General features: G+C 39.0%; 2 protein-coding genes across 7 annotated transcripts in view; one reads left to right on the top strand and one right to left on the bottom strand.

Moving 5' to 3' along the window:
• FAM131B (family with sequence similarity 131 member B) overlaps positions 1-9,662 on the top strand; it is a 64,417-nt gene extending 54,755 nt beyond the window's left edge. For all 6 annotated transcript variants that reach the window (XM_087886464.1, XM_087886463.1, XM_034410915.3 and 3 more), the window contains one exon: positions 129-9,662. In XM_087886464.1, the coding sequence (XP_087742590.1) occupies positions 129-739 (611 nt within the window). In that variant the 3' untranslated portion in view covers positions 740-9,662. The remainder of the gene's footprint in view (positions 1-128) is intronic.
• A 2,571-nt stretch (positions 9,663-12,233) lies between these two features.
• Positions 12,234-16,277, bottom strand: part of CLCN1 (chloride voltage-gated channel 1) — a 69,172-nt gene continuing 65,128 nt past the window's right edge. Inside the window, 1 exon segment of the mRNA XM_087886465.1 lies at positions 12,234-14,900. Coding sequence (XP_087742591.1) covers positions 14,502-14,900 — 399 coding nt within the window. The 3' untranslated portion in view covers positions 12,234-14,501.

Consider the following 16,277-nt stretch of genomic DNA (forward strand, 5'->3'; position numbering starts at 1 on the left):
GCAACTGCTGAGCAAGCTTGCCTTCCTGCCACAAAATCTTGTTGCTTATGTCTTTCCTATGTCTTCTTCAATTCTGCCTTTCACCTCTCCTTCTTATTTTTATTCTTCTCTTCCTACCTCCTGTGCAGAACACCTGGCCCAGGTGCAGTATGACAGCTGGCCTCACTCTTACGTCTCACAAGGCATGTACTGCCTGGGTTCATCTGATGCTTGGGAAACCAGTGATCAGTCCCTCATTGCGTCCCCAGCTGCTGGCTCTTACCTCGGCCAGAACTTTGAGGAATGCCAGTCTAACCTGCAGGAAAGTGTTTTAATCCAGAACAACCTTATCCAGCAGCACCAACTGTTGCAAATGCAACAGCAGCAGCAGCTACAGCAACAGCAGCAGCAACAACACCAGCAAGTGCAACAGGCTGTGTTCCAAAATACTGGCCTTGTAGATGTATGGCCAGCTCAGACAACTCCTAGTGGTGATGATAGCGTTGGTAACGGGGGAAATGCTGAATCCAGCACTCTTGTGGGAGTTCACGCAGAAGAGGAAGGGAACCCCGTGCTGGAGAAAGCCCCCCTGTTGAACAAGAAACCTTCTCCAGAAGAGGATGATGTTGTATGCCGGGATCTGGAGTCTCTTTCACCCAGAGAGGAGGCAGAGCCTGCTGCCCTTAGCCGCAAGGTTTCTGATGTTACATCATCAGGAGTTCAGTCCTTTGATGAGGAAGAAGGTGAAACCAATAACTGATTCTGGCTGTTGAAACCTTTGACAATATGCATGGGAAACACGGGTGGGGGAAAGTGTCAGGGAAGCCCCTCTCCAGCTCCTCAATTCCCCCTATCTCAATTCCCCAGGATCCCCAGTTCCCCATAGCACACTTGTTTATCCTTAGATTTATGGAAAGGTAAGCCAAGGACCAAAGTGCTGGGCATTGCTAATTCCCCCCTCTCCTCCTGCACACGTTAGGCTGAACTTTTAAGACTTACTGCCCAGAAAGCTCAGGGAATGCAAGATAGTGGCCTCATGTGGACATTGCAAACAGTGGGCACAAGTTATGCTGATATCAAGAGTGGTTTTGGGAGGCTGATTCAATTAACACAGCCTCTGAGAAAATGCTGCTCTGGTCTGGCTCTTGGAACCTGGTGGATCAATGATAGGGAGAGAGGGAGATAACTTTGCAACAAAAAAGTCAGGCCTCATCAAGAATTCTGCTTATGGAAGTGAGGTGCTATTTGGAGAGAAGCTTTCACTTGAGGCCTAGAGGACCATGAAGTGGAGGGCATGGATCCAGACTGTGGGACTTAAGGGGTAGTGACTCTTCTGTGATAAAACTGAGGTACTCTGAGTCCAATTCAAACCTCATTCTTCAGAACGTGTGCATGCATTTGCCGCTGAAAGCCTCTTTATGCACCCACCCTCTGTTAACTTTGCCTATATGGGGGCTGGAGAGGGTTTTCCCCCTCTATTTATTATTGGGCACTGCATGTAGGGAAAAGGGAGCGGGGGTCATCTGTCAATCTTATAATTTATGCAGACATGGAGTTCAGTCTTTCCATTATATACAGGGAAGACAAGACAAAGAAACAAAAGCAAACACATACCACAGCTTAACTATGTACTTAGTTTTCCTTTATTTTTCTCCCAAATATTTTATGTTGCAACAGTTTTTTGGCCATGAGAGGGAACGGCCTGGTGCCATCTAGTGTAAGGTAATACTTTTCTAGACTTGCAAGTTCCTCTGAAAATATTACAGCATCGAGACTGGGCCAAGACTAATTCTCTACTGTTCCCATTCATTTTCCTGCTAGGGTTTTTGTTCTAATGACAAATATTTGTAATTAGCCTAGCTCAGTCGAGAATAAGAAAAAAGTAAGCAACACATTTTTCTCAATTTTTATTTGAAGAAGGGTTTTTTGGGGGCGAATGATTGCTAGGTTTTGTGTCCCAGAGAGTTGATCTCAAGATATCCCTTTTTCTCAGTGATTGGTTTGTTTTGGCAGGTAAATGGAAATTAGCATTATAAAGCCTAGCTTTTAATACTGTGTTCTTTGAAAATAATAATATAAAAAATGACCAGAATTAAAAAAAAAAGATTTATGGTCATCATTAGAAGAGCAAAAATAAGGACGCTGCCACAAAAGGTGACCCTACACTGTCTTGTGAGAAAATAGCATTTTCTCTGTTCTTTTCCTCTTCCATTCCTACACCATTCTATTTACCTGAAATTTCAATGTGGCTTGCAACTAATTTGTTTTCTCTGGGTCTGCTGGCTAGAAAATTGAAGAGTAAATTGCACAGCAACGCTTTATTTACTCAGATCTTACCCCTTTGTGTAGAGAAAGGGAAAAAACTTTGGGTTCAGAAGCTTTGCATTCAGATGTCATCAGCAAAAGGGAGCTGAAGTGCCCCCACCCTTTTCATGAAGTATTGAGGGGAACTCCATGTATTTCAACAACCAAGAAACTCTGTCTTCCCCTTTACAGCACCTTCTTTGAGAACATTTTCATCATACAGACATGGTCAGGCAAAAATAATCAAAGCAAAATGCATGAAAGAAAAGCCTTTTGTCACCATTCTTTTCCTTGTCTCTGTTTCCTTACTCTTCCTGGCTCCTTGGGTTGGGGAGGCTGCTCAACCTCTGAGCCTTTGGGAGCCCACCTCTCTTTTAAAATATGTTTACATGCTACAGTGCCAACCTCTGAAGGCTAAGAGGGTTGGATACAGAACTTCGCTGGATATGAGGACAACACCTCATGTTCTTGCATTTTTTTCTTAAATTGCTGCATTCTGGCTTTCAGTCAGTTGTGGGGAATTCTCCCAGCAATGATGCAGAACCATGAAGAGTGCAGAGTGTGCATCTCTGCAAATGAAGAATGAATGAAATTCCTGTTACTCCAACATCATCGAGCCTTCAGGATAACCAGAAAGCTTTGAGATGTTTCCAGTATTGTGATGGGGGAGGGTGGAGATTCAGGCAGCCTGATTCTCCTTTCCTCCAAACCATTATGCTCCATGTGCCTATCCAGGACCAGGACTAAACCTGGATGTTTACGGTAATTTGTTTCTGTGTAAATGTATCCTGCTTTCATCTTGGCGCTCACTGAACTTGATAATAAGTGGCTCATCTTGTTTAGATACCTTATTTTATTGTCTGTCTTTTTTAAAGGAAAATGTAAGCAACATGCATTTGATAATGCCACATATCACAAATGTTTGAGAGATGTATATTTTTCTCAGTCTGAGAGATGCCAGAGGGTCATATTACATGGAAATCAGTAAAGAAACAACAAGGGAAAGCTAATTTTATGTTTGTAGAACTGGGGATGTGACTGAACAATGTATACGATGGAATAGAAAATCACAACTGTATTGTAGATTTCTATAACTATCATTGGAAAGTTCTACCAAACAAAGATAACCATATTTTCTTTTAAATTGTACAGTTCTTGGGGAAGGTTTATAAATAAATAGAATTGTTCGGGATATGAAACTCCATTTACCTTCCTCTCCCTCCATCCCCTGCAAAGGGATCTTTCCTTTTAAAATATCTTTCCTATTGTTCCCTATGATTAAATTGCTGAGCACATTGTAAGCCGCCCTGAGTCTTCGGAGAAGGGCGGCATATAAATCAAATTAAAAAAAATAAAAATAAAAATGTACTGATGGCTCTGCTTTTAGCCAGGTACATCAGCAGAGAAAAAATTTACTCAGTTACACTTGGCCCCAGATGAGGAAGAAAAATCTTCAGCTTCAGTTGTGTAGCATTCCAAATCCTAAAAGGTTACAGCTTTTATTTTATTGGACTAAATAATCAGAATGGCTGTATTGCTCTATTCATATAATAAAAGAGATTTGTGTGACACCTTCAAAAGTAACAACAAATGTTGCGATCTCAGCTGCTAAACAGAGTCAGGTCAGGTTCAGTGACCTGAATGGAAACAGCTCAAAGTGATTCCTGATATAAATACATTAGTACCAGCCAACTGAAGAACAAATACTATTATCAAAAGATGGGACCACCTGTGCCAGGGCAGTTCTGCATCTCTGAAAATATTGTGCTTAGAAAGCCTCAATCAGGAAAGTTGGGGATGATTTTTTTTAAAATTTTTTGTAGAAGAAAACAGGCAGATAGCACAGCATACTGCATATCCTTTTTACTACTTTATAGGTGGGTTTATTTCTGGGCTTGGAGCCTGACTGAGAAAAAAAAAAAAACCAAGAAAGATCATTTGGAAATAAGGGCAGTTGAAGGAGGGTTACAGCCCCATGCCTCAATCAGCTCTCTCAGTTCTCCAACTCTACTGCCTTATTGTTATTTATCAGCAACCTGTGTCTGAAGACCCCAATCCCAGCCCCTTGCCACAGAAAGCTAAGGGGGAAAAAACTTTTAAGTCTATGAGGGCTGCATTTATTAACTCTCAATGATTTCACATTAACGTGGTCATGTTCAGAAATTTCACATTTGTTACATGCATCACATTTGTAATGTGTATGCCTTTCTATTTAATCGCTTGGTTTCTTCTTAAAAATTTGGAAGCAAAATGAAACCATGCAATTCAGATACACACTGCAGCTTTATATTTTGAATGTCTCTGAACTGATAGGCAGTGAATTCCTGACTGAAGAACACTGGAGGGAATGTGTAGGTTTCTGCTCATGTATAAAATACTGTTGTCCGATGCCTGGAGATTATGCCAAGGTTGAGGAATGCACCCGTCTGCAGAAGTTGTAAACCTGAAATGTTCAGTGTCCTCACCACTGGCCCTATCACCCAAGACTTCTTGGAGTTACACTTAGACCACATATAGAGAGTTTAGGTTCCCCATTCCTGGTTTATGTTCTTGAATAATGACACCCTTCTTATAGAGGATTACTTATGAAACCATTAGGAATGTCTAATCTTTTTTTAATGAACTAAAAACTGGCATTGGATTTCCTTGACATACTTTGTGGGGGGGAATCCCTTGAAGTAATTTTTAACCCTCTGCTGCCACTTCCTGATCCTTTGCATGAATCATAGCAGCAGTAGAATCATAGTTAGCAAATAGTGCATTTTGTACTACACACTAAATAATTTTCTCTGGTGCAATATTGCAGTGCTTATGTTGTGGCATGAATGCTAGCTAGCTTTATTCCAAGGTATATTTGAACAGTTTTACAGAAGTATTTTGAACGGGTAATCAAGGGATTGCCAAAGAGTCCTGAAGGAAACATTCCATAAATGTCTGTCCTCTGCTTGTCCTTGCCTGTGAGCCTTAAATCCCTCTCCTTACTCATTTCTTAACTCCTAGAAGAACTGAAAGATGGCATCATGGTGGATGACATCACAACTCTGGGAGTATAGTGACAGGCTCTATTTGCTAGCTCAAGATGGAAGAGAATTAACTAGGAAGGAAAGAAAACAAAATGTCCTTGAACCTTGAGGACCAATTAAATCCTCCATCTTCCCCTCCCCCCCTTAATTTAGTTCAGTAATTGTTAGAGGAATTTTTCTAAAGTGAGGGAAGGCCACTTAAATAATTTCTAACAGAATTATTCCACTGATAAGGGGAAACCAACATGTTTTGTGAGGGAAGAAATAGCTGTAGGAGCTACTTTCGAGCAAATCAGCAGCCTCTGAGGAAAGAATAAACCATTCTCCCTTTTTAAAAATAAAATCCAAAGCTTTGCAGCTGCATTTTAAAAAATGAACGTTAATCAGATACTTTATGTGCCTCCTATATCATGCCTAGTCAGTGCCTAAGGGTCATATGTGCATCATCCCTGTTTTTCAATTTCTCACCTCAGCTAATGTGGATAACTAACTATGCTCCTTCCTGCCTTTTTCTCCTTGAATGAAATATCTAGGTATATATGAAAATCACCACGGTGTTTATGAAAATAGGACTTTTGTAAAAAAGGCAACCAGATATAAATTGTGTCTTGCTTAAATATTAATATCAAGACATTATTGCTGTGGGTTACATGGTTAATAGTTACATACAATAACATCGACACATTTAAAATGTCATGGAAGTGAGATGGGTGACTATATAAATAGTGAAATGGAAAACAGCAAAGCAGAGGGAAAGAACTAAATTAGAGAAATTAAACCAAGAGACAGGTTCTGGGGACAGCGTTCCTGTGCCCTAGTAAGGTGTCTTTCAACTGTATTGCATTTCAGTTCCCATCACTCCCAACCAATTTATTCACCTCTTTTTAGGAACAAGTTTTTGGCAATAAGACCTGTAGAATTGGTGTTTGTTAAGATAGGCTTGCTTAGAAAGGCTTCTATATTAGGTGTGAGAGGGCCTTGCCCTGTGTCACTCCAGGCTGTAGAGGAAGGCATCAGCAGTGAAATGCACTTACCTTCACTACCGGTTCGGTAATGTGAATGCATGAGCGTAGCAAGCGAGCACCTCTTCTGTGCATGCGCAGAGGGTCAAAAATGGGATGTAATGACATCTCAACGGGTGGGTGGGCTGAGCCTCCCGCCGCCAGCACTACCAGTTCATGCGAGCCGGATAGATGTGGCTGGATTTCACCGCTGGAAGGCATTCATGAAGAGCAATATTTTTGTATGTTTCAGAGGAGTTGAAAAGCAAAGGCACCCCTTTGAAGTCCACTTAATTCCCTGCCACCCAAATCAGGCTAGCTTCCTTTAAAAAAAAAAAAAAAGTCTTTAAAGGGGCAAAGGAGACATTTCACCCTCTTTAGCACCTTCCCAATGGGCTCTAAAAATGTCAGCACCATTCCACAGTGACCTTTACAGCCCTCAGGCAGGGCAGAAAGCATAGTGTGGCCCTCTGGCCATCATTGTTCTTGGCCCTTGGATTTCTCTAGTTCCCTGGGCAGTTAAAGCAGAATGTAATTTTCATGTCAGATCAATAAATTAGGAAATGAGTTGGCTCGTTGTGAAAACATATTCAAAGTCTCAGCTTGGTTATGTTGAAATCACAAATAACATTTTTTGAGTATTTTTTTCCTACATTCCTGCAAACAGCCTTGAAGTGCAGAGGAGTGTAAGAAACAATGCTTTTTCTCCCTTAGGCCTAAAGCAGTGGCATCCGGGAGATGATGGTGGCCAAAAATAACTCAAGATGGTGATCATGACCACGATATTGAAGTTCTGTCCCTTTGTACATGTGTGCGATATACAAGTGGCTGGGCTTCAATCACATGGTCATTATTGCCATCTTGACTTTTTTGACACATACCTGCCTAAAATCTGCCTGTTTTGAACTACTATGTTATTCTGTTGCTGATGAATTGTTTCTTACTCTTATTTGCATTTCTCCATTCTAAGATCTATTTACTTATTCATATACGCAACATATAGCCTCCCTTTCTTTCCTTCAGGAGCTCACAGTAGTGGACATAGCAGTTGCTCCCTAACCAAACTCTGTGAGATAGGTTGGACTGAGAGAAAATGACCAGACCAAGTCACCCCATGAACTTCTATGACAAAAGCCGGGCTGGAATCCGATCCTCTAGGACCTTAACCATTACACCACGCTGGCTTTAGGTCAGTCTAGACAATGGCAGGTACTTCTTGCATAAGTCAGGAATAAAATGAGAAATTGGGGCTCTACAAAGAACTACTGTGATCCATGCATTTATATTAGGCATTAAATTATTATGCAAAAATGATTGAGAAGATGGCTAGTGGCTTAATTTATTACTTTTGGTACTTTCAAAGAGATTGAAGTCAATCTCTTAATCATATTTCACTTTAAAATGTAGCCATCTAGCAAATAAAGAAGATGGCACATAGGTACAGATAATTTAGCTGCATATAGACTTATATTGTTTTTGAAAGTCACTAAATTAGCTCTGGTGCCAGAGATTTACTTCATTGTAGCCCCTTGTGGCAAGTCATTATCTCTCTGTATTTATGGGCTGCTCATAAGAAGAGGAGGGAAAAATGAAGGGATTAACTCTGGAACAAACTTACACAAATATTTGCTACGTTTTACATATACAGAGGTTTTATTCTGATGCCTCACCTTGGGCAGCAAAATATCTTCAGCAGGTTCTCCTGAACTTTTTCTTCCCGTCACTGAGCTTCTCAAGAATCAGGATAATTGGGAGACGAGATAATTGAAGCAGTGGTGGAAAACCTGCATTTGCTCTGCTTGTTGCTACTTTTTCATTTTAAATCATCCCCATTTTGTTTTGTGGGTGATGCTGTCAAGTGTATTCAGGTCCCTTGACCTGGATTTCACTACACAGTAAAGCTGTATCTAGATGGTACCATTTTTGATTGCCAGGGGTGGGGGAAGCCAAGGTTTCAATGCTTCTCTATGCAAAGATAATTCTCAGCAGTTGATGGGACAATTGATCGTGGTAAGATATTCTAAGCCAAGTTTCCATGAAATGCTCACTTTCTGTGCACAAATAATTATCTGAGTGAAGGAGTATTATAATTGTGGAAACCAAGTTATAATCTGAAACTTTCCTATTCAAGTTGAGAGGCTTAGTAGTGAAGCAAGCAGAAAAAGTATTTTAAATAAATTCATAATTTATTTTAATTAATTCAGTTTTTCCGCACATGTTTAGTCCAGGCATACCTGTAGTGTATTTCTTTTGACATTACAATACTATACATACTTCAGTATGGCACTTTTGTTTCCTTTTTCCTTAAATGTCATTGGCATAGATGTCTGAATTTTGTTCCAAACTTTGTATCCGCAATTATAAGTTTGGATGTTAATTTACTGTTATTTCTAGGAACTGCAAAATGTTGTCTGAGAGATAAAAATCATTTCTGAATATAGTACCATATTTTTTTAAATATTTCTCCAGTTCATTTGGTGCTGTGCATGAAGTGGTGGACCCATCCTCCAAGCTAGGAAATGAGCCTCAAAAATAATTTTCCAATTAGAAGGAACTTTTTTTAAAAAAAGAAGGAAAGAAAAGAAAAGCTTTTCATAGTGGTGAATAAGCTTAAAAGCAGAATACAGGACAATAAATACAGGAACTATATATATATATATATATATATATATATATATATATATATATATATATATATATATATATATATATATATATATAAAGAAATAGTGGCTAGTGTAATTGAAGCATGTTTAAAGAAACCAAAGGTTTGGGGTGTGGGTTTTTTTTTTTTTTTTAGATTAAATTTATTAAGGTTGACTTGCAGGGAAGTTTATAAAGAGAGACCAGTCTTAAGACTTTTCACAATTCTGAATTTCTGAAGAAGGGGGGGATAGTTTTCTTCCCATCTTTAAAATATGGGATTAATTGAGGACAATGACTTTCCAGGAAAGGAATGGGAGGAAAAGTAGAAGTGGGTTTACAAAATAACCCTCTGACTTCCTTCAGTCCTGGGGCACTCGAGCAGAAAAAAACCAGATTTGCCTTTGGTCTTCCAACTCCAAAACATCTTTGCTTAAACCTTTTTTTTAATTGGTTATTCTGTGCATGTTTTTGATAATGTGACTTATGAGAATATATATTCTCTCTCTCAATATATATACATATATCTTTTGTGCACGCATACACATGTGTCTGTGTGCCTGTGTGTAACTATATTTATAGGTATAAAAATTATATGGCGTTTCATGCCTGGTTATGGTTAATGCCATTGAGGAAAAGAGAGCGTTGCCTACAAGGGCATGTAAGAACCTCATCAAGTTAATGTTATTAAACAGCACGTGGTTTTGCCATTGTGGTTGGTGGAAGTGTGTTTTATTTCTTTTGGGAAGTTCCTTGAAATGGATTGTGCAATCTGATAGATTCCTGTCTGCTAAGTATCATGGTATGAACAGATAAAGCATACATTCTTCTCCATTCAAAAGTAGTCCTCACAGTTAGTATCTGGCAAACATTTCAATTGAAGAATATGCAAATATTGCTGTAAATGTAGAATTTTTACTGAAAATTGCAGCTGTGAATCAGGTCCTTCTCCTCCCCCATAAAGTCTATAGCAGGTGATTTCAATTTTTTCCAGAGCAAGAAATTTGGCTGGAGCTCCTGATCAAAAGACAAAGCTCCAGTGATGGAAAAATTGGATGTATTTGCCTTAGCTTCTTTTTTTATCCCAGGTTTTTCATAGAATTCCATCATATTTTCAAGGATTCCATGGAACACAGTTTGAAAAACCTGGATCTTGATTATAGGGCTTACTTCAAGTCTTCATTAATACAGCACCTCCATTAACCATTCTGACCAAGATAACAGATCTGTAATTCAGTGCATCTGCAGTGCACTGGCTTAGTGAAAGCCACGATAACCTGTGATAAATTTTACTGCTTTTTAATGGAGGGAGTCAGAAGAAAATAGAAATATAGCTGCCATTTGTAGCAGTATTTGTTTATAGAGATGTCTGTTTCAATCCTTTCAGTGTAACTCTGCATTAGGACACTCATTCAACAAAGAGTTGAATGAGTGTCCTTAGCCAGGTGACTTTGTTTTTTTAAAGCATGGTTAAGACTTAATGTTTGTCATTTAATTTTAAATATTTTGGTGTCAATGTAAGAAGAAAAAACAGTTTCTCTCCCCCACCTGATTTTCCTCAGATTCTACCTAATACAAATGAAATATGGAGCATGTCTATTCTATAGAAAGGAAGGGGGTGAAGAGAAAAAACAAGCAATAGGCAATCTCTCCTGTGCCTAAGTACAGAGGAAAAATATTGGAGAGAAAGGGATTACATAAGCAGGCACATAATGGGGAATACACCAGACAGTTTGCATAGCACATTCATGGTTGCTGATTCCAGCTCATTGTTTTTAATGTGGATTCTCTATTGTGTGCCTGCTTACTCTTGCAATATATTCCTCTCCAATTAATGTAAATATAAACATTAATTATTTTCTTACTAATTATCCCAGCACTGGGATGAACATTCAAAGGGCAGGAGATTAGGGGAAGGAAAGCACAGTTGTGGTCATGTGATTTCCAACCTTGTGACCACTTAACATAGCTGTTGATCCTATTTGGATCACTAAATGAGGACTACATGTAAATAGATGAAGCACAAGTACTCAGAAAAACCCATAATCTAGACCTCCAATGACTGCAAAATCATGCTTATGTAAAGGTGAGAAGTTTCAGAAATATCATTGGCAGAAATACAATTTACATTACGGCATCTCTTCATATTTTTGGTCTAAAAACCAATATTGTATCTATGCAGTCTCTCTTCATGTTCTTATAGTCCTGCCCATATGACTTTTCTTTTCCAGAAATATGTTTGTGTGCATGCATCTGCATGAAATTGATGCATTACAAAGCAACAGCCTCCAGAATAACATTTCTAAGATTGTCTATTGAATCAAAGAGTGTATATTTCATCCTTCTGTTTTATTTGAAATCTACTTACTAGCCCAGAAAGGACCACCAAGGTAAGTTTACTCCAGTAGAAGAGACAGTGTCTTTCTGGACAGAAGATTATGGAATTTAGTAATGACTGTTACTAAAGAAATTGTACTCCCAATCTTGGAACAAAATAAAGATACATCAGAATACATTAATATCCCTAGGCAAAGCAAAATACCATTCTGAAGAATGTGAGCAGATACTATATGGAGTTGCTTGGTTTGTTTTTGCTTCCTCTAATTCTCCCTAATCAATGGTAGGCTGAAGAAACACTTAAAATTTCTACAGGCTGTGGATGTGGCACCACCTTACCTTTATATTAATGAAATTCTTCACATCCTTGATACCATGGCATATAGTTTCTCTGGGCATTTTTTTAAAAAATGGCTGACTATTGCATCTATCCTCTAGCTACAATCTGAAGCAGTATAAGCCAAACAAAAGATTTATCACTCCAGTAAAGATAAGGGCTAAATAAATAAGAGGACTATTTACGTAGAGTAAGAGTTGCCCAGATGTTGCAGCTTGTGAAATAGGAGAAGCAGTTGCAGGGCAACAACAACAACAAAAGAAATAATTTCTGTGCTTTTGAAAGATTGTCCTGCTTACTGCTTAGCTGAGAACAAGTCCTGTTTGCATTCTCATTTGATATTGCAGGCTATTGGTGCATATGAATGTCAGAATCAAAATGATCAATGATTTACAGACCTATATCCATTTTGACTCAGACATGGAAAAATCAAAGAAACTGGCAATGATTTGATTTAAGTGCTTGATATGCATCCCAGATTATGGATTTCATTAAAGTACTGTTCAGAACAGCCACCAGTATCCTCCTGGTGACAAACTCATAGAAATCAGCACTAAAATGTATATATCAGCAAATTGTGTATTTGTTGAAAGAATGACTAAACAGTAATTAGATAAAACTGATCTGCATTTAATCAGTCTTGAATAGGCACTCTGGGACATGGCTATCAAATTGCCTCAAAACACTCAGACACTGACACGATTCCCAACAAAAACCCTGTCCAATTCTGACAAACCTGAGGAAGGCATTTCCCAGAAATAACAGTAAAATCCACCATAGGTAAGATTACCACCTTGTTTCCTTTATCAGATCCACTAACAACTCCATGAAACATTGAAATTCAGTGAATGGTGGCAATCTGATGATGGAAAACTTCCATTTGCCATAGCTGACTGGTGTGGAAACCATGACATTGCCAAGTCTAAGCAACTTCCATTACACAGACATGTTCTTTCCAATCTCTTCTCTAAATATATGATGCTTATTTTAACTTGACACTGATACTATTCTGCTTGGAATAATGTGCTTATTTCCCTGAGAAACTCTAGCCAAAAAGGCAAGAGGATTTACAAGGACTAAATTTTAATCTCTTTGATACTGATTATCTATATTGCCAAGCTAGGCTCCTCATACCTGAGCCAAAAACCCCAAAACATTTTTTCTCCATTTATTAGACCAAATCTTACTCAGAAATACTAGTTCCAAAAAAATTAACACATCTGTACTGAGTGTGGATAAGGATACAGTACTGGTACTATACAGTACTAGTGAAACAGTACAAAAAGAGTTACAGTCTGAGTGCAATGGCTGCAACAAGAATTGATTATAGGTGCAAGAGGTTAGGTTAAAGCAAGGATTTTTCTTATTTGGTTATGTGCCATATACTTCCAATGAATCATTGAACTCAATTAACAATCATTAAGTTTAGTTGTGCTTGTTATTTCTTACAGAATGTTCAATACCATCCTCTTCTTAGGGATTCCTTTGGAAAGAGTCAATGTTGTTAGATTTGTATAAAAGTTATGAAATGCAGATATATCCTTAGAAATGCCACCCCCTCTTTCATTTACTGATGCTGCTTCTCAACACATCAATATCTTCCCACATCAGTTTTCAGTCATCAGGTACAAATATGTTTAAGACAGCATTTGTAGAAATTTCTTTCAAGTAATAACAGTAGGACATTTAAGATGTAAGTGATATTCAAATAGCCTTAACTTGAATCCTTGGCTCATCAGCATTTAGACTTCACTGACATTCCCTTCTGGTTTGACATTATTTTTTCAAAGTCTTCAATCAAACAGTAATGTTCTGACAAATGCATCACTACAGATAGAATTGAAGGTTTATGAATGTGTCTGCATAGGCAAGATTGGGAACTATCTGGATAATAGCAGTTGCTTGATTATTATTTATTCAAGTATACTTGGTGATAATATCCTCAATAAAGAATTAGACTTGTTTTAGTATTTTTACCCCAGCAACAAGTATCAGAGGAATATTTTAATATATGAGAGATAACTTTTAGGACAAGGATGTGCAAATTAGTAGAAATAATAATGAGAACAATTTGTGAGGGGGTGAATTAGTGTCACATGTAGAGCATAGATTGGAGCTTATTTCAAAAGAAAAGATATTGTAAAAAGGTAAAAGCGGGTATGAAGCATTTGTCATATTCTGTTTTGTTTTCAAATTGGGATGAGTTCTCTACATCAGGACTGAGCCTGGGCTACGTTCTCTGACCCTCCTTCAGATCAGAACACCTGAAAGGGATGAAGATGGCCATACATAATGGTATGTGGGAATGACCTTCAGAGACAGGAGGAAAAGCCACAGGAAAACCAGAGTGTAAAAGATGCCCCACAGATGGAGGGAGGGCATGGGAAACATTTCAGAAGAGACCCTCCCTAGTTTTCTGGCAAGGAAAAAGAAAGGAGGGGAGAAATACTTTCACTCTGGCAAGATTTTCTTAATGCAACCTTACAATAAAGTTACACTTGTTGTCTGGACTACCCCACTGTGCTAACACCATGGCATGTTGAATGATGATGTAAGTGGTAGGTTTATGTGAAGAACACTTGGAATATATCCCTACAGACAATGGGGCCATACCATGTGCCCCACACAGGGATCATAATCAAAGGATGCAAAACTAGAGAATATAAGCCAGGATCCTTCCACCCATTTGCTTATCATGTCTTCCTTGCATCCCACTGAAAATGGCAGAGGAAAGCCAGTCCACACAACCACACAAGTTCTCCAGCATGAATTATCTTCCACTGATATCAGCAAAGCAGGTCACAAGCCTTTCCTGGAAATGTAAGTATGGTGGGCAGATTATGCTGAAGGATGAGGTAAATTTTTCCCAAGGTGCAATTACATTGTCATATCGTTATCATCGTTATCATCCTCTTCCAGGTATCTGGAGCACAAGTTAAAGTCCTTGAGTATGTCTGAGATGTTCTCAGCAGCTGGGCCAGAAATTTCTATGCCCTCCAATTCTATATCAGCGTCTGAAGCAGAAAGAATCCATTTTCTTTACCTGGGAAGGGAAGATTGCTGTGAGACAGGGGAACTAGGACCCACTGAGTTCTCTGGTCCTGAGTCCACTGCAGATTTCCCAGGGACTGTATCATTGTTATCTTTGCTCCACATCTTTGCAGACCAATTGGTATGCTCTTTGCTGCTTGAAGTCTGAGTGGCATCACGGAAACTTGCAAGAGGAGGACGAAGTTGGACCCCAGTACGTGTAGACCCCTCAATAGCTTTCTGGAGCTGTGAGTTTGAGAGACACAGAATTAACAAGGAAGTTGCACAAAGGTATTCTTCCTTGACCAAAATAGCAATAGCACTTAGATTTATATACCGCTTTACAGTGCTTTATAGCCAGTGGTGGGTTTCAAATTATTTTACTACCAGTTCTGTGGGTGTGGCTTGGTGGGCGTGGCATGGCTTGGTGGGCGTGGCATAGTGAGCATGGCAGAGGAAGGATACTGTAAAATCTCCATTCCCACCCCACTCCAGGGGAAGGTTACTACAAAATCCCCATTTCCTCCCAATCAGCTGGGACTCAGGAGGCAGAGAATAGATGGGGGGCGGGGCCAGTCAGAGGTGGTATTTACCCGTTCTCCGAACTCAAAATTTCCGCTACCAATTCTCCAGAACCAGACAGAACCTGCTGAAACCAATCTCTGTTTATAGCCCTCTAAGCGGTTTACAGTGTCAGCATATTACCCCCAATTTGCTACCTGCTATTCTCAGGTAGCAAAAGCAGGAAGAGTTCATCTAGGTGAGATATAAATGGAATTAAGTTCTTCTGAACTCAGAGGAATATAGAATAGCAATAGCACTTAGACTTATATACTGTTTTACAGTGCTTTACAGCTCTCTCTAAGCAGTTTACAGAGTCAGCATATTGCCCCCAACAATCTGGGTCCTCTTTTTACCAACCTCAGAAGGATGGAAAGCTGGGTTAAAATAGTTTCCATAGACCAGAAGGGCAATCATTTTCATCCTAAGGACCATGTTTTTGGACCCTGCTAGGTGTCCCTTATCATATGACAATGTCACCAAAATAGGCAAGACAAAAGCCTTTTAATCCCTTTTTCTCCATTTAAAACATTCAATTCATTCATTCATTTTTAGACCACAGCAATCTCAGCAGCATACACAAAATATGATTTGGAAATATTTACCAAAGTTAACAGTTTCCATAAGAAAATTTGAGGGAGGGGGTCTTTAAGGTCAAACTAGCTGCTTTAACTCTCTGTAAAAGCTAAGGTGCCCATTTTGCTTCTTAAACATAAAAAAATGCCGAAAGAGCCACAATTTTCATCCTTGTCTAATATATGAGGCATTGGAGGCATAAAATGGGCTGTTTTGGGGGGGGGGTTGTTGTTGGTGGACTACAGCTCACAAATTGTCCAGACAGGACTCCACTCTGATATTTACTACTCTGTGCTATTTTTGTTCTTCATAAAGGGAAAAAATAAGCTAATGAGATTGTCATCAGAACTTCATAAATGCTCAAGGAGGTGGGGAAAAACTTTGATTATCATTATATTTACAGTACAATGGGGGGAGGGGGGTTTAACCCCCAACTAAGTGTCCTCAAGTAGTGCTGGCTGGAAATTTGGAGAGTTGCTGAAAATG

The sequence above is a fragment of the Pantherophis guttatus genome, chromosome 2, assembly GCF_059756535.1.
Source record: "Pantherophis guttatus breed Tessera chromosome 2, ASM5975653v1, whole genome shotgun sequence".
In the NCBI taxonomy this organism is placed as follows: Eukaryota; Metazoa; Chordata; class Lepidosauria; order Squamata; family Colubridae; genus Pantherophis; species Pantherophis guttatus.